Genomic DNA, 23,234 nt, shown 5'->3' with positions numbered 1-23,234 from the left:
TAAAGGTCTGATCAGAGCTGTAGCTGCCGGCCTACACCACAGCCACAGCAACTCCAGATCCAAGCCCCACCTGCAACCTACACCAGAGCTCACAGCAATGCCAGATCCTTAACCCACTGAGTGAGGCCAGGGATGGAACCCGCAACCTCATGGTTCCTAGTCGGGTTCGTTTCTGCTGCGCCATGACGGAAACTCCATTTTATTTTATTTTGTTTTATTTTATTTTATCGAGCACTTTAAATTGTATCAAGTCAGAAAGTACTCAGTGCTCACTGGTAGTGATGGTTAAGACTGCTCAAGATGTTAATCAGGAGTTCCTGTCATGGCTCAGTGGTTAAGGAACCCGAATAGGATCCATGAGGACGTGGGTTAAATCCCTGACCTCACTCAGTGGGTTAAGGATCCAGCGTTGCTCTGAGCTCTGGTGTAGGTCGCAGATGAGGCTCGGATACCCTGATTCCACCCCTAGCCTGGGGAACCTCCATATGCCACGGGTGTGGCCCTAAAAAGAAAAAAAAAAAAATGTTAATCAGTAGATCTTTCCGTTGTAAAGGTATATTCTCTCCCTTTGCAATTAGTAAGTACTCTGGGGGCAATACTTAGGCCATGTAACAAATGAATATTTGACTCTGTATTTGTCAGACATGTGGCTAGATTCTTGCGAGGCAGTAGTAAAAAGAAAAATTTCTGCTCATACAAAATTTGCTTTTCCCCCTACAAGTTTGAAGATGATAGTGGGATTAGGTCTGTCCTTGGAGAGGGGGTGTGCTTGCAACCTAGGGTAGGTTGCTATCAGAAAAATAGGATCATTGAAAAAATATATGCCAATAAGTTCAGAGTTTCAGTATAAGATGATGTAAAACTTCTGGAGAAGGAGAAGGATAGTGATGTTGGCTGCATAACTGTGTGAATGTGCTTATGTCACCGAACTGTACATTTAAAAATGGTTTAAGTGATAAAATCTTACCTTATGTGTATGTTACCACATTTTTAAAAAACCATATGCCATTATGATGCATCACTGAACTTAGCCCTGCCTCACTGCCTTTTCTCTGGATAATTTTCATCATGCTTTATTTTGGTCTGTTTGGACTAATTGAGAAACTCTTTCTGAGATCCAATTTTATAGTACAGTTTTTGGTAGAGAGGAAGAGGCAGTGATGTTATGTTTCATCCACTGCCTCCGGTAGGGTTTGTCTTTGTAGCCTGTTAGGGAGATCGTTGTTGAGATCTCTGGGTGCCCTGGATTGTGCCCAGGCTGTGGGTGGAGCTTCAGCTGTTGGTGCAGACAGGCGCTGCCTTTCACTGTGTGCTGTTTGCATTCGTTGCAGTTCGCCAGATGCAGGCCTGCCTTTGCCAGGATATGGAGAGAGATACACAACTTGAGCTATTGTCTGAATGCTGCTGTTTTGACCCAGGAAATCCTATAGATTCATGATGAGAGCAGTAACCTAATGCCAGCAGGAAAATGGTTGTTGACCAGTTTGCTGTGAAGGCAGACCTTCATTTAGGAAGTAAACCCTGTGCTTAAGAGCAAGAGCCCTGTTTAGAGGGAAGGAGAGAGCACCTTTCTTTGTGGCCGATGGAGATGGGATAACCTCTCTTGCCTTCCTATTTACCTGAATTGACTGTGGAAGAAAAGGTGGTAGGAAAAGCTTTAGTGATGCTGTAGCAACAGCATATGGTAAGGTGAACTGTGACTTTCTTCAATATATAGAAACTATATTCTTCTGAAACCTTCAATTGTCTAAATGTTGAAGAATATCTAGCTTATCACAAATTCTCAGTTTTCAGTGTACAGATTATAGGTTATGTGTATATAGCCTTTGCTTTGGCAGTAGAATAGGGAAATTTGTATGTTGTATAGTATTTTTCACAGTTTTTGACTGAGCTGCAGTAGGAGATAGGTTTTGTTAGGACCTGTTACACTCATACACATGGGTATATGTAATTCTAACATGCGTTCCTGTCGCGGCTCAGCAGTTAATGAACCCAACTAGTATCATGAGGATGCAGGTTTGGTCCCTGACCTCACTCAGTGGGTTAAGGATTTGGCATTACTGTGAGCTGTGGTGTAGGTTGCAGACGCAGCTCCAAACGCAGCTCTAGTCTGTCATTGCTGTGGCTGTGGTGTAGGCCGGCAGCTGCAGCTCTGATTGGACCCCTAGCTTGGGAACGTCCATATGTCTTGGGTGTGGCCCCAAAAGACAAAAAACAAAAACAAAAACAAAACCAGAAAACAAAAAATCCCACAAAACACTAACAAAAATTTCAGGGAGTTCCCTTGTGACATAGCAGGTTAAGGATCTGGCCTTGTCACTGCAGTGGCTTGGGTCGTTGCTGTGGAGCAGGTTCTGTCTCTGGCCTGCGAACTTCTGCATGCCATGAGCATGGTCAAAAAAAATAAAAGTTTCAGAAAATGATACTTGTCTATACTCTGTTATCTGATACACTCCATTTTATTCTATTATTTCATTGTAAAAATAATGCATATGTGACCTGAATTGATTTTTTTAGTTTAATTAATTAATTTAATTTATTTATTTTTGGCTGCACCTGTGGCATGCAGAAGTTCCTGGCTAGAGATTGAACCTGCACCACAGCAGCAGCTCAAGCTGCTGCAGTGACAATGCCACATCCTTAACCCCCTGTGCCACAAGGGAAATCCTAAATTGGTTTTTATGACCAATGATTTGAAGAAGGTTGGTGTGGGACATTGGTTTCCACCGTATAGTGTATACCCAGGATTCTTTTATGTATAGAGACCTGTGAAATTTTCATAGTAATATAAGATATTATTTGCCTTTTTCTGTCTCATTCTCTAGTAAGTGGAGATTTTCCCAAAATAAAGTGGAGTTTTCAAGAACTACATGTTATGTATTGCTCTCAGGATTAGTAGAATGTGTATTTGTGTATTCTGATGTTTTTCTAAAATTTTGTAAGGTAGTAGGCTTTAAATTGTTTTTTTCCAGAGTGTAACTCAGTTTTTAGTATTCATATCGTGCTCTTATTAGCTACTTTTGATTATACCTGATGTAATTTCTATACCCTCATTGTGATCTAGTGAATCACTGCTTTGAAATCTTAAGGATTTCCTTGAGCCTTTATTTATTTATTTATGTCTTTTTGCCATTTCTTGGGCCGCTCCTGCGGCACATGGAGGTTCCCAGGCTAGGGGTTGAATCGGAGCTGTAGCCACCGGCCTACACCATAGCCATAGCAACGCAGGATCCGAGCCACATCTGCAACCTACACCACAGCTCACGGCAACACCGGATCCTTAACCCACTGAGCAAGGCCAGGGATCGAACCCACCACCTCATGGTTCCTGGTCAGATTCATTAACCACTGAGCCACGACGGGAACTCCTCCTTGAGCCTTTGTGGAAATACAAAATATTGTCTTGTTTTGCAATTATATATTTAGAAAATTCTTCAGAATATGATATTGTAAATCAACTATACTTCAATAAAATTTAAAATAAAGTTTTTGTTTTAATTTGTAATCAGTAAATATTGACATATATAACCCACATACACAAATGCTGTTTGGGGTCCTCGGTGACTTACAAATGAGTGTAAGGGATTCCTAAGACCAAAAAGTTGGAGAACTTCTGGTGTAGGAGTTAAGTAGGCTTGGCTGTCTGTGCTATCTTCCCTTCCCTTCCCTTCCCTTCCCTCCCCCTTCCCCTTCCCCTTCCCCTTCTATCCATCTGCTACTGAAGGGGAGTCACACTTTTTTGTGTGGTTAAAAAAATATAACATGAGGGGAGTTCCCTGCATGACTCAGTGGAAACAAATTTGACTAGTATCCATGAGGATGAGGGTTCGATCCCTGGCTTTGTTCAGTGAGTTAAGAATCCGGCGTTGCCGTGAGCTGTGGTGTAGGTTGCAGACAAGGCTGGGATCCAGCATTGCTGTGGCTGTGGCATAGGCCAGTGGCTACAGCTCTCATTCAGCCCCTAGCCTAGGAACCTCCATGTGCCGTGGGTGCAGCCCTAGGAAAAAAAAAGGCCAAAAAAAAAACCCAAACCTAAAAAACATGAGATCTGTACTCAACAAGTTTTTAAGCATACAGTATTATTGACTGTAAGCACAGGGTTATATAACGTATCTTTAGAACTTTTCATCTTGGATAACTGAAACTTTATATATACTGAACAGCAGCTCCCATTTCCTCCTTCCCGCAGTTCTAGCAACAACCATTTTAGTTTCTGCTTCTAGGAGTTTGACTAGAGTATAGGCTTTTTTTTTTTTTTTTTTAAATTGGATCTGGCTTTGACTCCCAGCTTTGCTACTTATTAAGTAATCCTGGATTGTTACCCAGCCTTTTGGCCCTACCCACAGCATGCAGTTCCAGGGCCAGGGATTGAACCTGTGCCACAGCAGCGACCCAAACTGCTGCAGTGACAATGCCAGATCTTTAATCCACTGTGTCACAGGGAACTCCATTTCTGTTGTGTCTTGGACAGAACTCAGCCTATAGTAAGCAGTCAGGACATGAAAGGTAAGTCCTAATTCAGAGGCCCTGAGACACACAGGCTTAGAATCTCTATGGGTGTGACAGTGGGAAGGGAGCTTTTTTAGGTCCCTGTTCTGATCTTTGTCTCTCCAAAACTTTCTTCCACTACTAAAGAAACTTCCTAACAAGTATAGTGAAGGATGAATAATAATTTATTAAATCACTCACTTCAGTTTCTTTGGTCATTTCCCTTTCTCTTGGCCGTATAAAATTCTAACATAAATTGCATACTTTTTACCAGGGTTTCTCTTACTACATCCCAACAGTATAAGAGAATCATAGCAGTAGATGCCAAATAATTCAGAGTAGGATGATTTAATTCCTATTTTCTGTAAATGTATATGATGACTACTTTTGTAGCACCTTTCGAGATTGAGAACAACACAAACAGACAGGTGTGAGGTTTTTTTTCTTTCTTTTTCTTTTTCTTTCCTTTTCATGGCTACACCTGAAGCATATGGAAGTTCCCAGGTTAAGGGTGGAATTAGAGCTGCAACCGCCAGCCCACACCACAGCATAGCAATGTGGGACCTGAGCTGCATCTGTGACTTGCACCACAGTTTGCAGCAACACTAGATCCTTAACCCATTGAGCGAGGCCCCAAGGATTGAACCCACATCTATACAGATACTATGTTGGGTTCCTAACCTGCTGAGCCACGATGGAAACGCCCTGAAATATTTTTTTTCCATCAAGGATTTTTTTTTTTTTTGCTTTTTATGGCCACACCCGCAGCAGTATGGAGGTTCCCAGGCTAGGGGTCAAATCGAAGCTGTAGCTGCCAGCCTACGCCACAGCCACAGCATTGCAGCATCTGAGCCAAGTCTGCAACCTACACCACAGCTCATGGCAACGCTGGATCTCCAGCCCACTGAGCAAGGCCAGGAATCTAACTCACATCCTCATGAATAGTAGTCGGATTTGTTTCTGCTGTGCCACAAAGGGAACTCCTATCAAGGACTGAACTGTGTTCTACTTTTGTTGGTCACTTCTCTTTTCTCCTTGAGTTTGTCTTCAGCCTTTTGTTCTGGTCTGTCTTGATGTCCCAAAACTTGTTCTTATGTAAATGCATTGCGACTGTTTTCTGGCTCTGCACTTCCCTTTGTCACATGTGAACATTCTTTTAAGCATCTTCTATCCAGAAGTCAATGATAGTAGAATCAACTCTGCTACTTGGCTTCTCTCAGATAACACCTTCCAGAAATGACCACTTCATATTGAATTGCTGACAGTTTGGGGATTGAGAGGATACAGTTGTTGGATTTCATACAATTTCATCCCTAGGATTAGATATTTGGTGTGAGGAGATTGAGAGATGGTAGAACTTCTGCTTCTCCTTTAAATTAAGGTAAACTTGTGGGGGCTTTTTCTTTGTCTATAAATTGTTTTGCCTAACAAATATAGTTCTCTTTACCTTCTAGGAACTGTATTGTCATGACTTGTGCCATATACATACTAGTGACTTACATTTGTATCAGTTACAAAAGATGGTGAAAAAACTAGGCATTATTTTTGTTTCTGTGTTCTAGGTGTCTGTTGCTATAGAAACAAACCAGGCAGTAAATAGGAGTGTTCAGGGAGTATTTGATTCTCAGTAGATGTTCATTGGCTAATGAAAATAAAGCTAAGAAATTTGTTAAGGAGTTCCCATTGTGGCTCAGTGGGTTAGGAAGCCAGCATAGTGTCTGTGAGGATGCAGCTTCGATCCTTGGCCTCGCTTGGTGAATCAAGGATCCATTGTTGCCACAAGCTGTGATGTAGGCTTGAAGATTCGGCTCAGATCCATTGTTGCCTGGCTGTGGTATAGACCTGCAGGTGCAGCTCTGATTTGACCCCTAGCCTGGAAACTTCCATGTGCCATGGGTGTGGCCATTAAAAGAAAAAATAGGTTTGTTGAGATGGAAACAATATTTGAGTTCATTGCTGTTTCTATTTTTGGTGGGTGTATTTTCTATTTTAGTTGTGTGCAGATAATTTAAAAATTATTTTCTAGTAATCAGGCCTTCCCAAATTCCCTTTTCTGCTCTAAGAGGTACAATTAGAAAAAGCAAATATTTATATTCCTTTTGGGTTATGATTTTACTTAGATTAACTTTTGAATGTCAGATAGTAGGAGTGCTAAGTTTAAAAATCATTCTATGGTTACAAAAATGAAGTGAAGGAGTTCCCGTTGTGGCACAGCGGAAACAACCCGACTAGGAACCATGAGGTCGTGAGTTTGATCCCTGGCCTTGCTCAGTAAGTTAAAACAAACAAAATGAAGTGAAGATGTGAGGAATTACACATCTTTATTTCCCAGGTACTCAAGAAATAAAACTCCCAAGGTGACTTGGATATTGACAAATGCTGTTGCTTGCTTATTTCCAGTTTCTTTGTCAGTTTGTTTAGGCTACTTTTTTTTTTTTTTTTTGCTATTTCTTGGGCCGCTCCCACTGCATATGGAGGTTCCCAGGCTAGAGGTCGAATCCGAGCTGTAGCCACTGGCCTACGCCAGAGCCACAGCAACACGGGATCCGAGCCGAGTCTGCAACCTACACCACAGCTCACGGCAATGCCGGATCCTTAACCCACTGAGCAAGGGCAGGGACTGAACCCGCAACCTCATGGTTCCTAGTCGGATTCGTTAACCACTGTGCCACAACGGGAACTCCAAGCTACTTTTGTTTTATTTTGTTTTTGTTTTTGCTTTTTAGGGCCACATCTGCAGCATATGGAAGTTCCCAGGCTAGGGGTTGAATCTGAGCTGCAGCTGCTGGCCCATGCTATAGCCACAGAGACGCAGGATCTAAGCCGCGTTTGAGACCTTACCCCACAGCTCATAGAATCACTGGGTCTGGATCATTAACCCACTGAGCAAGGCTGGGGATCAAACCCATGTCCTTATGGATACTGGTGGGGTTCCTAATCCGCTGAGCCACAATGGGAACTCCTATTGGCTAGGCTGTTTTTGGAGGAGAAACTGATTGAACATTTGCATGTTGATAGAAAGTGTAATATTGCTGAGTACTGCTTTTTCTAATATCCAAGAAGAGTGTGTGTATATTCTAGTAAAAACCTTTAGGGAAACAAAAATGTGCTTTTGGTACAATGTCTGAACTCAAATTATATTTCTTTAAGATGGTGTTGAGGTATCTGTCTTCATCTTATAGTTCAGAGAATGACCTTGTTACAGATTTTTTCCTTTACAGAATTGTGGCAGTATTTTGGTTAAATATGCAGCAAGCACACTGAATAGTTGATTATACCAAATGGTATGTAGAAAGTCAGGGAATGTTGGTGGAAGAGATCCAGCACTTGAACTCATTTCTTAACCAGTTGGTTTTGTGGAAGCATATTTGTGGTGGGGTAAGTGTATCCTGACTCAGAATTTTAGGATCATTCGGTATGTAGTAGTTATTTGACATTGGTTCTGAACTGTTAAGGGAGAAAGTTCACTTTGTGTTGTATATCTCTCCTCTTTTGAGTATTCTGCCTTCTCATATCTTTTTGTTGTTGTTTTCTGTCTTTTGTTTTTTTAGGGCTGCTCCCACGGCTGTGGAGGTTCCCATGCCAGGGGTCAAATCCCAGCTGTAGCTGCTGGCCTACACCACAGCCACAGCAAAGCGGGATCCGAGCGTGTCTGTGACCTACACCACAGCTCACAGCAACAGCGGATCCTTAACTCACTGAGCAAAGCCAGGGATCTAACCCAGGTCCTCATGGATGCTAGTCAGATTTGTTTCCACTGAGCCAGGACGGGATCTCCTCTCTCTACCTTTTTTTTTTTTTTAGGCACTCGTGGCATATAGAAGTTCCCAGGCTGGGGTCGAATCCCAGCTGTAGCAGATGGCCTACACCACAGCCACAGCAACGTGAGATCCGAGCTGCTTCTGCCACTTACACCACACCTCATGGCAGTGCTGGATCCTTAACCCACTGATTGAGGCCAGGAATCAAACCTGTGTCCTCATAGATCCTAGTCAGATTTGTTTCCGCTGAGCCGTGATGGGAATTCCCTGTCTTTTTTTAATCAATAGAGATTTAGATGTGAATAAGCTTCTTGCCAAATTCTATAGATGATTCCCTTTTTTTTATGGTTTACTGTTTTGTTGGAATTAATTTGATCTGCTAATGTTCTTAATAGCAGTCAATAGAAAGTGTTCTGTGTACTGTTGATATCTGCAGAAGTTGATCTTAAATTAGCCCAGAAAATATTTAAAGGCTGACCTAACTGAACTTAGAACAAAAGAAATGCAAGCTTTTCAGCCATGTCAGTTGAACAGTACACTTTCTTTGTAATATATTAAAGTGGTTGTGTTAAAACTAAGTATGTCTTCCTTCATCTTTGTGCTCAGGCCTCTTATTTATTTGTTTATTTTTTGTCTTTTTCTAGGGCTGCACCCAGGGCATATGGAGGTTCCCAGGCTAAGGGGTCTAATCGGAGCTGCAGCTGCTGTCCTATGCCAGAGCCACAGCAACACCAGATCCAAGCCAAGTGTGCAACCTACGCCACAGCTCATGGCAATGCTGGATCCTTAACCCCCTGAGCGAGGCCGGGGATTGAACCCGCAACCTCATGGTTCCTAGTCAGATTTGTTAACTACTGAGCCACGATGGGAATTCCATGGCCTCTTATTTTTTAAGGGCAGTTAAGTGTTAGGTCAAAAGGTAAAAACTTGGGTCCCAGATCACTCACAATAAGGCAGTGATTTCCACTGCTTTGTACTACCTTAGAGTAGTTCCCATTCAAATCCGTCATGAGGTGTCATTAAATTAGCAGATTACATAAACAAAGATCATAACCATTTATTTATTTATTTGTGTATTTGTTTTCTTTTTAGGGCTGCACCCACAGCATATGGAAGTTCCCAGGCTAGGGGTCCAATCGGAGCTGTAGCTGCTGGCCTACGCCACAGCCACAACAACGCAGGATCCAAGCCACGTCCGCAACCTACACCACAGCTCACGGCAATGCCAGATCCTTAACCCGCTGAGCAAGGCTAGGGATTGAACCTACGTCCTCATAGATGCTAGTCAGATTTGTTCTCTGCTGAGCCACGACGAGAACTCCACCATTTATTTTTGAAAAATGCTCTCTCTCTCTATCAGGAGACACCGAGTAATCCAGTAAATGAGGGGGGAAAGCCCCCAAAAGTTTGACGAGGTCATTGCTATAGAGGAGCAACGTAGAGTCTGTATTCATAGTCCTTGGCACTTAGTAGATGTTCAGTAGAGTTATACTGAGTGAAGAAACATTTCCTTTCCTCTTTTTTTTTGAATTTTATTATGTTTATAGTTGGACAACCATCATCACCGCCTAATTTTAGAACATTTCCATGGCAAACCCCCAGCCCATCCCATCCCTCTCCCCCAGCCTCTCTCCTCCCTTATGTGGAGCCTTGTCAGTTGTTCTTCCTCCCGGACTTTAATAACATTTGTTATCTGTCCTCACGCATACACCACATTGAATTGTCATACTGTAATTTACTTACATGTCTGTCTCCCCCTACTGGCCAGCAGTCTTCTTGAGGGCTAGGACTGAGCCTTTTTTTCTTTGTATGCAGAGCATCTGGCTGTTACTCTATATTCAGTGTCCTGAATAAGTGTTCTAATAATTTTTATAGCACAAGCACACATGCATACATGGGGAGGTGGTGGACAGCGATCCAGATCCAGTGTATGCCCCAGTGTATGTTTGTGTTGGACTTTCAAAAATATGGAAAGAAGGGAAATGAGACCAACACTTGAGTTCAGCTGAATTTTAGGATATGTATGTGTTCATTCTCCTGTGAAGGGAGCCAGGTGGAAACCTGAACTTGCTTCTTCCTTTAAAGTATGTATAAGAGCTTATTAAGCTCTTATCAAGTAGGGATTTATATGGTGGAAAGATTGAAATTTAATCCATATGACTATAAATTTATAAAAAGATACCCTCAAACTTTTTTTGAAGCAGTATCATGATACGGAGTATGAAAATCTAGTTGTTACTTGGCTTCTTATACCATTACCAGCAAAGAGGCTGTGTAATTAGCTTTTCTCTCATGTTGTCGGGTGAGATAGATCAGAATCTTAGAGAAAATTGGAGATGTAGGAATTAATCTTGGTAAAAAATCTTGGTAATTTCATTTTTACAGAAGGTGTATAATAAATGTCACCAACTACAAATAAAGTGAGTGAGAACAAATTTTAATAGCATACACAATAAGTATACCAAAGCACTCTTTGATATAAAATGGTTTCTGGTTAGAAATAGCAATATTTTTATTTCAGCCAGAAGAGTTGACGGAGTTGTCCTGTGGTGCAGTGGGTTAAGGGTCTGGCGTTACCACTACAGCAGCTCAGGTTTCTGCTGTGGCATGGGTTTTTTTTTTTTTTTTTTTTGCTATTTCTTTGGGCTGCTTTACTGTTCACAGGATATTTATTTTATTTTGTCTTTTTGCTATTTCTTTGGGCCGCTTCCGCGGCATATGGAGATTCCCAGGCTAGGGGTTTAATTGGAGCTGTAGCCGCAGGCCTACGCCAGAGCCACAGCAACGCGGGATCCGAGCCACGTCTGCAACCTACACCACAGCTCACGGCAACGCCGGATCGTTAACCCACTGAGCAAGGGCAGGGACCGAACCCGCAACCTCATGGTTCCTAGTCGGATTCGTTAACCACTGCGCCACGACGGGAACTCCACACAGGGATGTTGTATTTAAATGTGTTAATGCATGCAGAGTGCTTAGTACAGTTCTTGGCACATGGTAAGCGCTGAAATGTTAACTGTTGTTACTACTGTTATTTTGCCCTGGCATCACAGTTCACCTTCAGGGCAGTAGCCCTTCTGGTATCATTAAAAAAACAACTGCCTTTTCATACTTTATAAAATTTATTCATTCTCTGACTCCTTTGTATCTCTCAAGGAATAGGAATTGCATAAGCTCTCCAGAAAGAACTGCCTCTAACATCTGGTTGATTGAGATACACGGAGCTTTGTTTAGTATTGGGTGTGGGGAGGGCAAGATAGGAAGAAGTTGTGGAAGTCCCTAGGAGGGCAACCTTGCCAATCCACCACCAGGTCTCTCTCAGAGTCATCCTGGTTAGGACAGAGGGGTTTTGGTCTGGAATTTAGATATTCTTTGTCCTCTATTGGTGTACATCAAACTTTATTCTCATATTGTGAAAATACATTGCTTTATTTAAACGCATACCTTGTATTGCCTTTTTTTTTTTTTTGGTCTTTTTACGCAGCACCCGTGGCGTATGGAAGTTCCCAGGCTAGGGGTCAAATTGAAGCTGTAGCTACCGCCTACACCACAGCCACAGCAACAAGGGATCTGAGCTGCATCTGTGCCCTTCATCATGGCTTATGGCAACACCAGATCCTTAACCACTGAGCAGGGCCATGGATCGAATCCGCATCCTTATGGATACTAGTTGGGTTCGTTACCGTTGAGGCACAATGGGAAATCTTTTTTTTTTTTTTTTTTAATATGGCCTTTGTTCATTTAAAATTGCCAATCATTGTTTTGTATTAAGATAAAATTCATATACCATAAAGGTCACCCTTTTAAAGTGTGCAGCTCGGATGAGTTTCCATCACGGCTCAGCAGAAATGAATCCAACTAGCATCTGTGAGGACACAGGTTCAATCCCTGATCTTGCTCAGTGGGTTGAAGATCCGGCATTGCAGTGAGCTGTGGTGTGGGTCACAGACATGACTCAGATCCCAAGTTGCTGTGGCTGTGGCTGTGGTGTAGGCCAGCAGCTACACCTCCGATTTGACCCCTAGCTTGGGGACTTCCATATTCCTTGGGTACAGCCTCTAAAAAAACAAACAAATAAAGTGTATAAGTCAGTATTTTTTAGTAAAAGCACAAAGTTGTGAAAACATTACCAGTATGTAATTCTAGAACATTTTTATCATTCCAGAGAAACCCAATATCCATTATCAGTTATTCCCCACCTCTCTTCCCTTCAACGCTGGCAGCCACTAGTGTGTTTTCTGTCTTTATAGATTTGCTTGTTCTGTATATCTCAGATAAATGTAATTATATGTGGTATTTTGTGATTGGCTTTTTTCAGCTATCATGTTTTCAAAGATCATCTGTGTTGTAGCATTTATGAATACCTCATTCCCTTTTATTGCTCAGCTATATTCCAATGTATGCATATATACTATATTTTATTTATCCATTTGTCGGTTGATGGACCCTTGGGGTGTTTCTACTCTTTGGCTATAATGAAAAATGTTGTTATGAACGTTTGTGTACACATTTTTGTGTGGACATACATTTTCATTCTCTTGGGTATTTATCTAGGAATGGAACTGCTGGGTCATATTGTAACCCTCTTTAGCCAGAGGAACTGCCAGACCAGCTTCCAAAGGGGTTATACTATTCTACATTCCCACCAGCTGTGTATGAGGGTTTTGTTTTTTTCATGTCCTCTCCAGCCCTTATCTGACCTAGTAGGTATGAAGTAGTATCTCATTGTGGTTTTGATTTGCTTTTCTGTAATGACTGATGTGCCAGTGACTAAGAATGTTTCATATGCTTATTGGCCAGTTGTATATCTTTGAAAAATACTCATTCAAACCTATCTTTGAAAAATACTCATTCAAACCTTTTATTTTTATTTGTTCTTTTCATTTTGAAGTTGTAGGAGTTCTTTATATATCCTAGATATTAGAACCTCATGAGATACATAATTTTCAAATACTTTCTCTAATTCTGTAGACTGCCTTCTACCTTTCTTGATAGTGTTTTTGAAGCAAAAAAGTTTTAATTTTGAAGTCTGGTTAATCTGTTTTGTTGTTGTTACTTGTACTTCTGGTGCCTTATTTAAGAAACTATTGTCTAATTCAAAGTCATGAATATTTGCACTGCATTTTCTTAAGAACTGTATATAGTCTTAGCCTTTAAATTTAAGTCTGATTCTTTTTTTTTTTTTTTTTTTTTTTGGTCTTTTTAGGGCTGCACCTGTGGCATATAGAGGTTCCCAGGTTGGGGGTTGAATTGGAGCTGGAGCTGTGGCCTACACTACAGCCATAGCAATGCTGGATCCCAGCCATGTCCTTGACCTACACCACAGCTCACAGCAATGCCAGAACCTTAACACACTGAGCGAGGCTGGGGATTGAAGCAGCAACCTCACGGTTACTAGTCAGTTTCATTTCTGCTGTGCCACAATGGGAACTCCAAATGTACTGATTTTTAAATTTAGTATTTTCAGAAGTTCCTGTCGTGGTGCAGTGGTTAACGAATCCAACTAGGAACCATAAGGTTGCAGGTTTGATCCCTGGCCTTGCTCAGTGGGTTGAGGATCCGGCCTTGCGATGAGCTGTGGTGTAGGTCACAGACGCGGCTCGGATCCCGCATTGCTGTGGCTACAGCTTTGATTTGACCCCTAGCCTGGGAACCTTCATGTGCCACGGGAGTGGCCCTAGAAAAGGCAAAAAGACCAAAAAAAAAAAACTTAGTATTTTCATAAACACTTTACAGTGTTATTTGTTGTAATAAGCATATTAATTATATTTTATGTAATAGCGTTATATATTATATATAAGCAAGCATTCTATTTACAGAATATATATTAACCTTGAATGTTTTTCTATAGAAAGTCTTACTTTATTTGACTTTTAAAAAATGATTTTTTCCTCACCCTATTCTACTCCCCCAAATATCTAAGAGAAACAGATGGTTGCTAGCATCAGTGAGTATTCTCTGCTCTGAATTCCTGACTTCCTGACTCTTATCTGCTATTTTACTTTTTAGGTGTATTATGTAAAGACAGCCCTTTCCATCCTTCTTTTTTACCATATCTTTAGAAAAGAGAATGCCAGAAATTTCTTTGTAATAGTTGATAGTTGTTTGCATCTCTCTTTGCACCATTGTCTTTTTCCAACACCTAACCATCTAGAATAGTGATAGTATAACTAACATCTGCATCCTTTTAACTTGATTTATGTTAGTAATTGAGTTAATCTTAAGTATTCCATTTATGTGGCCGTTTTTACCTTTTAATATAGTTAATTACCACCTGACCAGTAGTGGTAAATATCTTTATTTAAATTTTTTTTTTGTCTTTTTTTTGCCTTTTCTAGGGCTGCTCCCACGGCATATGGAGGTTCCCAGGCTAGGGGTCTAATCAGAGCTGTAGCCGCCAGCCTGCACCAGAGCCACAGCAGTGCTGGATCTGAGCCATGTCTGCGACCTACACCACAGCTCACAGCAATGCCAGATCCTGAACCCACTGAGCGAGGCCAGGGATCGAACTCTCAACCTCATGGTTCCTAGTCCGATTCGTTAACCACTGAGCCATGACGGGACCTCCAGGAGTGGTAAATATCTTTAAAAGCAGTTTTTAAATTCTTTTTATTATTTGGGTTCTGGAAAACATGAGATTACCATATAGTTTGGTCATCTGAATAGAATAATAGTGATTGGTTACATAAGAGTACAACTCACCAGGAGTTCTTGTTGTGGCTCAGTGAGTTAAGAATCTGACTAGTATCCATGCAGATGCAGGTTTGATCCCTGGCCTTACCCAGTGGGTTAAAGGATCCAGCACTGTTGCAAGCTGCAGCATAAGTCGCAGATGTGGTTTGGATCCGATATTGCTGTGGCTGTGGTGAAGGCCAGTAGCTGTAGCTGCAATTCACCCCCCAGCCTGGGATCTTATATATGCCGCAGGCGCACCCCCCCCCCCAAGCCCCGCAAAAAAGAAGAAAGATTACAGTTATTACAGTTCACTGTCAAAACCAGAAAGTACAAACTGCTTTTGAGTGAAAACATTGTTGGAATAGATATCATTGTTCAGTTGGTGACATAGTGACACTGGGTTCAGCGAGGGTTGGTGTCTCTGGGAGGCCCAAAATGTCCTTTAGGTTGCAAAAAAGCACCTCAAATTAAAAAAAAAAAGGGGCGGGGGGAGTTCCCCTTGTGGCCCAGCTGTTAACAAATCTGACTAAGATCCATGAAGATATAGGTTTCGATCCCTGGCCTCGCTCAGGGGGTTAAGGATCTGGCGTTGCAACAAGCTGAAGCCTAGATCACAGATGCAGCTTGGATTCAGGGTTGCTGTGGCTGTGGTATAGGCCTCAGTTGCAGCTCTGATTCGATCCCTAGCCCAGGAACTTCCATATGCTGCAGATGGAGCACTAAAAGAAAGGAAGGAAGGAAGGACAGAGAACTTCTGGGTACCATGTAAGAAATGTTGGGGTGATCAAGGTTGTTAGTGAAGGAGAATCGGTAATGATTGGCTTAGGAAATGTTGAAGTTTGAAAATATGATTATGATTTTTTTTTTGACAAGCATATTAGAACTTATAGTTCAAATAAATGATTTCTTTTTTCTTTTGAATTGAGGTATAATTGACATACAATATAATATTAGTTTCAGTTGTACAACATTCAACATTTGTTTACATTGCTCACTAGTCACCACAATGTCTAGTTACCGTCTGTCACCTTACAAAGGTAATACAGTGTCATTGACCACATTCCCCCATACTTTACAGTATATCCCCATGACTTACTTATTTTATAACTCTAAGTTTATATGTTTTAATCCTCTTAACCCATTTCATTACCCACCCACCCCCCATCCCCTGTGGTAACCACCAATCTGTTCTCTTTATGAGTCTGGATTTTGTTTTGTTTTGTTTTGTTTTTTAGATTCCACATATAAGTGAAATCATGTGGTATTTGTCTTTCTGTCCGACCTATTTCACTTCATACCCTCAAGGTCTATCCATGTTGTTGCAAGTGACAAGATTTCGTTCCTTTTTATGACTGAGTATTCCCTGTTGTGTGTGTGCATGTTCAAGTACTGCATCTTTATTCATTCATCCATTAATGGACACTTAGATTGCTTCCATATCTTGACTATTATAAATAATGCTGCAGCAAACATAAGGATGCATATCTTTTCTAATTCATGTGGTTTTTTTTGTTTTTTTTGAGGAAACTTCATACTCTTTTCCTTAGTGGCTACACCAGTTTACATTCCCAGCAACGGTGCACCAGAGTTCCTTTTTCTCCACATCCTCACCAATACTTATAATTTGTTGTTGTCTTTTGATAATAGCCATTATTATTATTATGCACCCTCGACATATGGAAGTTCCTGGTCAGGGATTGAATCTGAGCCACAGTTGTGACCTGGCAACGCCAGATCCTTTAACTCACTGCAGTGGGCTGGGGGATCGAACCTGTGGATCTGTAGCAACCTGAGCTACTGAATCAAATTCTGAACCTGTTTCGCCATAGCAGGAACTCCAAATAATAGCCATTCTGACAGGTGTTAAGATAATATCTTATTACGGTTTTGGTTTATATTTTGATGATTAGTGATGTTGAGCATCTTTTCCTTTGCCTATTGGCCATATGTATATCGTCTTCGAAAAAATGTTTATTCAGATCCTCTCCCCCTTTTTTAATCAGATTAAAGTTGATTAAAATTTATCAGATTGTTAATTGAGTTGTATCAGTTCTTTGTATGTATGTTGGTTGTTAAACTCCTTATCAGATAAATGATTTGCAAATAGCTTCTCTCATTCAGTAAGTGTCCTTTTAATTTTGTTGATGGTTTCCTTTGCTGTTCAAAAGCTCTTTATATTTTAATTTTAAATTTTTATTGTTTTTTAATTTTTTTTTGTTTTTTAGGGCTGAACCTGCGACATACAGAGGTTCCCAGGCTAGTGGTCCAGTTGGAGCTGCAGCCGCTGGCTTATAGCACAGCTCACAGCAACATCAGATCCTAGCCAAGTCTGTGAAGTGCACCACAGCTCATGGCAACGCCAGATCCTTAACCCATTGAGCGAGGCCAGGGATCAAACCTGCAACCTCATGGTTCCAGATTTGTTTCCGATACACCACGACGGGAACTCCTGGAAGCTTTTTAGTTTGATGTAGTCTCATTTTTTTTATTGTTGTTTTCCCTTGCCTTTGGAGTCGGATTTAAAAATATATATATCATGAAGACCCAGTGTCAAGGAGTTTTTTTTTTGTTTGTTTGTTTGTCTTTTTTGCCATTTCTTGGGCCGCTGCCGTGGCATATGGAGGTTCCCAGGCTAGGGGTCGAATCAGAGCTGTAGCCACCGGCCTACGCCAGAGCCACAGCAACGCGGGATCCGAGCCGCGCCTGCAACCTACACCACAGCTCACGGCAACGCCGGATCGTTAACCCACTGAGCAAGGCCAGGGATCGAACCCACAATCTCATGGTTCCTAGTCGGATTCGTTAACCACTGCGCCACAGCGGGAACTCCAGGAGTTTATTGCTTAAGTTTTCCTGGTCTTAGGTCTTGGTTTTAAGTCTGACCCATTTGGAGTTAATTTCTGTACATAATATAAGACGGTAGTTCAGTCTCATTTTCCTGCCTATAGCTGTCCAGCTCTCCCAGCATCATTTGTTGCAGAGACTGTCCTTTCCCTGGTGTATATTCTTGCCTCCTTTGTTGTAAATTAATTGTGTATATGTGGTCTTACTTTTGGGTGCAAACAAATGCTTTCTAAAAGTGATTATTGTGGAAACTACATTTATCCCGTTGGTATTGCTCTTGTTCTTTGACATTCCTGGAACTCATCTTTTGAAGTTCTCTTCAAAGACATTAAATATGGGATAAGGTGAGGAAGAGAACTGAGTGTAAGAATGGTCAGTGAAAATATCACCCCATTACCCTTCAAATACAAAATTTAGTACCTAAAAATATTTGGACCAGTGATCGGCATTTTTAGAGCGTTTTGAGAGATCTACTCAAATTAGGTCTTTTGGCCTTTGAGCTGTGACTTACAGCAACAAAAGGTGCTAGGTAAGAGTGTTGTAAGGCTTTCTGCTGTATTTGGGAAGGATAGTAGGTATCCTTCGTGTCTCTACCAAAACTGGTAAATTGAATCTTGCTCTCTTCTGGTGTGTAACAATTTTATTTTCTTTATTTCTTATGATTTATTTCTGCTCTCTCCCTGACCCCATTCCCTCAGAGACCTTTCTCCAGTTTCTCATTGTCCTGTGTGTTTTTACCAGTTCAGGTGCTGTGTAATCAATTCTAGATCATCAATATCTAATTTTAAATACCAGGGTAGGTTGTTCTTAGCACACACTAGGGTAGGGCTGCATTGCTATCCCCTCCCACACCAGTTGTCTCATGTGTATGTATTCAAGTAATGTCAGCAAATTTGCAGCATAAGCAATATGTTACCTTTAAAAAAAAAAAAAACAGCTTGTGAGATAATTCACATACCATGCAATTTCTTGTTTAAAGTGTACAACTCAGTGATTTTTAGTATATTCCACAGAGATGTACAAATATCACTATTGTCTAATTCCAGAACAGTTTTAATTGCTCCTGAAAGAAATCCGTATCATTAACAGTTACTTCCTATCCCACCCTCTCCCCAGCCCCTAGTAACCATTCATCTCCTTTCTGTCTCTGTGGATTTGCCCGTTCTGGGTATTTCGTGTAAGTGAAATTATATAATACATGGTCTTTTGTGTTTGGCTTCTTTCATTTAGCATAATGTTTTCAAGATTCTTCCATGTTGTAGCACATGTCAATACTTCATTCCTTTTTATAGACAGATAATATTGCACTGTGTAGATATTCCACATTTTGTTAATCCACTCATCAGTTGGTCCATTCATTACTTGGGTTGTTTTTGGCTATTATAAGTAATGTTCTGCTATGAACACCTGCATACAAGTTTTTGTATGGACATGTGTCTTAGCTTTTTTGGATATAAACCTAAGAGTAAAATTGCTGGTCATATGATAACTTATTCTGTATTTAACTTTTTGAAGAACTGCCAACCTGTTTTCCAGAATATCTGCAGTATTTTATATTTCCCATCAGCACTGTGTAAGGGTTCCAGTTTCTCCACGTTCCCTCCAACACTTGTTATTGTCTACCTTTTTGGTAATAGCCATAGTAACGGCATGAAGTGGTGTATCGTTGTGGTGTTAATTTGTATTTCTCCTACTGACTGATGATATTGGGCATTTTTCATGTGCGTGTTAACCATTTGTGTATCTTCTTTGGGAAGACATTATCCTCAATGCCAAATACTGATGGTCTACTGTTTGGAATGTTGTTTAGATTAACTTTCCTTATCTGCTGTAAAAGAGGTTTTGTTTCATTAATTCAAACATTTTAGTCTATTCTCTCTCTTTTTTTTTTTTTTTTGGTTTTTTGTCTTTTTTTTAGGGCTGCACCCAAGGCATATGGAGGTTCCCAGGCTAGGAGGTCTAATCGGAGCAACAGCAACGCTAGATCCAAGCCATGTCTGCGACCTACACCACAGCTCACGGCAATGCTGGATCCTTAACCCACTGAGTGAGGCCAGGGATTAAACCGGCCACCTCATGGTTCCTAGCCGATTCGTTTCTGCTGAGCCACAATGGGAACTCCTGGTCTATTCTTGAAGATTGTTTTAGAAAGTTAATCAAGATATGGCCTTACCCATGAAAAAAATTATGTTTTGTTTCTTGGCCTGAAATGTCTATAAAGACAATTTGTTCCTACTCTGATAAGCAATAGTAGACAAAAAATGTTTAGTAGCCCCTATTTGATCATATTTTTGCTGTAAACTTATATCTCTAGGCTCAAAGAGTTAGCAGAAGTAGAATTTACAAGTAGGGAACCCACTGACTCATTAATATTTTGTTAATATTTTGTATATTTTGGGAATATTAGCTGACCTTTATTTGAGAAAAAGATCTATAAGGCAAGGAAAATTGATGCTTAACATAGCAACTGAAGTTGAAAGTAGCACTTTGCACATGTAGGGGAAACTGTGATCACTTTTGGATAGGCACGAAAAAAGTACGGGATTTCATCCTTATGTTCCTCTCCCCAGCGTGGTACCATGCGACGACGCTATGAAGATGATGGCATTTCAGATGATGAAATTGAAGGGAAAAGAACTTTTGACTTGGAAGAGAAACTCCACACCAACAAATATAATGCAAATTTTGTTACTTTTATGGAAGGAAAAGGTCAGTATCATTTGGGTTCAGAACCTTGATGTAGGAAATTACTGACTTTGGGAACTGTGGGCTCAACATCGCTGCAGCCAAAAAACTCCCTATTGATGCTAGGATGCTCTTTATCTTTATTTTCTCTTATTATACAGTGCCACTCATGTGTCATCCCCCTCCCCAGTCCTCTCACTGAGTGAGTCATTTTTTACTGTGTTAGAAGAAGCAAACATTTATTTATTAGGGCAAGAGTGTTGGAATTTTTCTCTATAGGCCTCTTCCTTTTTCTTCTATTCCTTGGTTTGGGTTTAGTTAACAGTAGTATAATAGGGCTTCCCATTGTGACTTAGGTTAAGAATCTGTCTCTGTGAGGATGACCGTTTGATCCCTGGCCTTGCTCAATGGGATAAGGATCCAGCATTGCTGCAAGCTGCCATGTAGGTTGCAGATGTGGCTTGGACCCAGTGTTGCTGTGGCTGTGCTGTAGGCCTCAGCTGCAGCTCCAATTCAGCCCCTAGCCTTGGAACTTCTATGTACTGCAGGTGTGGCTGTAAAAAGGAGGGAAAAAAAAAAAAAGATTGAACAATAAAGTTCCTTTTATGTATGTACCTTTCCCACGAAAATTGAGGAGGGATTCCATATGTACCATGCAGGTTTTTATTCCTTGGAAACTGACAAGGATGTCATGGTACATATTGTAGTGAACAAAATTACATTTTTAGGTTATTGGGAGACAGGATAATGATTTCTGCTTAGGATTTATGAGATGACTCACTAGTACTCCCCTGTTGGGTAGACTCTTAATTATTATGGAAATATAAATTTAGCAAGCCCCTTGAGCCCTGTTCCTCAGGGAACTTTCCTTATATGTTAAGAGATGCTTCTTGGTGTTCCCCTGTGGAACAGCAGGTTAAGAATCTGGCATTGTTGCTGCAATGGCATGGGTCACTGCTGTGGCACAGGTTTGATCTCTGGCCTGGAAGGTTCAACATGTTGCAAGCATGCCCCCCCCCCCCCAGAAAAGAGAGAGATGCTCCTTAATAACAAGTATGTATCATCTAACAGCAAAACTCTATACACAGAAATAGCAAACATCGTCTCTGCCTTATTACTTAGGATCCTTTTTATAGTCCTTTTATCTTTTTCTAGCTATATTCTTGCCTTTCTAACAGTTGTTTTCCTATGGTAACAGATTTTAATGTAGAGTATATCCAGCGTGGTGGCTTAAGAGACCCTCTGATTTTCAAGAATTCTGATGGACTTGGAATAAAGTAAGTTCTATGTTGATTGGATGTAGTTGCAAAATGTCCATGTTATATCCAGGGCTTTAGAGAAAAGCAGTAGATAATTGAAATAATTTCCTATTTAGTTTTTAAAGTATGTCTTTTTCTCTTTTTGTTATAAAACCATTCATGGTTGTTATAGGTAAATGAGAAAATATAGATGAGCTATAAAGAAAATAAATTTAGGAGTTCCCGTCGTGGCGCAGTGGTTAACGAGTCCGACTGGGAACCATGAGGTTGCGGGTTCGGTCCCTGCCCTTGCTCAGTGGGTTAACGATCCGGCGTTGCCGTGAGCTGTGGTGTAGGTTGCAGACGTGGCTCGGATCCCGCGTTGCTGTGGCTCTGGCGTAGGCCGGTGGCTACAGCTCCGATTCAACCCCTAGCCTGGGAACCTCCATGTGCCGCGGGAGCGGCCCAAGAAATAACAACAACAACAACAACAACAACAACAAAAAAGACAAAAAAAAAAAGAAAAGAAAAGAAATTTAGGAGGTCCCATTGTGGCTCAGTGGAAACGAACCCAACTAGTATCCCTGACCTCGTTCAGTGGGTGAAAGATCTGGAGTTGTCTCGAGCTTCGGTGTAGGTTGCAGACATGGCTCAGATCTGGTGTTGTGGTGTCTGTGGTGTAGGCCGGCAGCTGTAGCTCTCAATTCAGCCCATAGTCTAGGAATTTTCATATGCTTCAGATGTGGCCCTTAAATAAAAAAGAAAAGAAATCAATTTAAATTTCCTGAGGGAGTTCCCTTCGTTGCACAGCGGAAGCAAATCCGACTAGTATCCATGAGGATGCAGGTTCAATCCCTGGCCTTCCTCATTCGTTCCGGGATCCAGTGTTGCCGTGAGTTGTGATGTAGATTGCAGACATAGCTTGGATCCCAAGTTGCTGTGGCTGTGGTATAGGCCAGCAGCTGTAACTCTGATTCAACCTCTAGCCTGGGAACTTTCACATACCATGTGTGTGGCCCTAAAAAGCAAAATAAAATAAAATAAATCTCCTGAAATCTGTCGCCCTGAGATAACCACTGTTAACCTTTTCCCGTGTATTTTTTCCTATGTGCATATGTGTGTGTATATAAACATTTATATTTAAAATATGTTTTAAATCCTCAATATGAAGATTGATGTGTCCTGATTGGGGAGTTCTTAGTATTTTAAGGAAAAGCTCACCCTGACTAGAGAAGTGCGTCCCATTGTACTTACTGGTGTTTGTTTCATAGGATGCCAGATCCAGACTTCACTGTGAATGATGTCAAAATGTGTGTGGGTGAGTATTAAACTTGAGGCCTTTGACTGTCTTTGAGGTAAAGATTTAAGAAAACTGGGTCTTAAATCTCCCACTGAGATTTAAGGCTTAGGAACATTGAAGTGTATATTCCATTGAAGTATACATTACTTGAAGTAGTTTCTTCATTAGAAACTAATATATAGCAACTGAGAATTTTCTCAAAGGGAGTCTCAAAGTTGCTTCATTTCGTACTGTTCACTAGAC

The 23,234-nt window shown here is 41.0% G+C and overlaps 1 protein-coding gene across 1 annotated transcript in view; it reads left to right on the top strand.

Moving 5' to 3' along the window:
• The window catches only part of KDM2A (lysine demethylase 2A), a 116,421-nt gene that overhangs the window by 42,199 nt on the left and 50,988 nt on the right, over positions 1-23,234 (top strand). The window contains exons 3-5 of the mRNA XM_047775140.1: positions 20,339-20,477; positions 21,652-21,730; positions 22,963-23,009. Of these exons, the coding sequence (XP_047631096.1) occupies positions 20,339-20,477; positions 21,652-21,730; positions 22,963-23,009 (265 nt within the window). The remainder of the gene's footprint in view (positions 1-20,338; positions 20,478-21,651; positions 21,731-22,962; positions 23,010-23,234) is intronic.

The sequence above is a fragment of the Phacochoerus africanus genome, chromosome 4, assembly GCF_016906955.1.
Source record: "Phacochoerus africanus isolate WHEZ1 chromosome 4, ROS_Pafr_v1, whole genome shotgun sequence".
Taxonomy (NCBI): Eukaryota; Metazoa; Chordata; class Mammalia; order Artiodactyla; family Suidae; genus Phacochoerus; species Phacochoerus africanus.
Note: the sequence above shows the minus strand (reverse complement) of the source record. Positions and strands in the feature narration are given on the sequence as shown.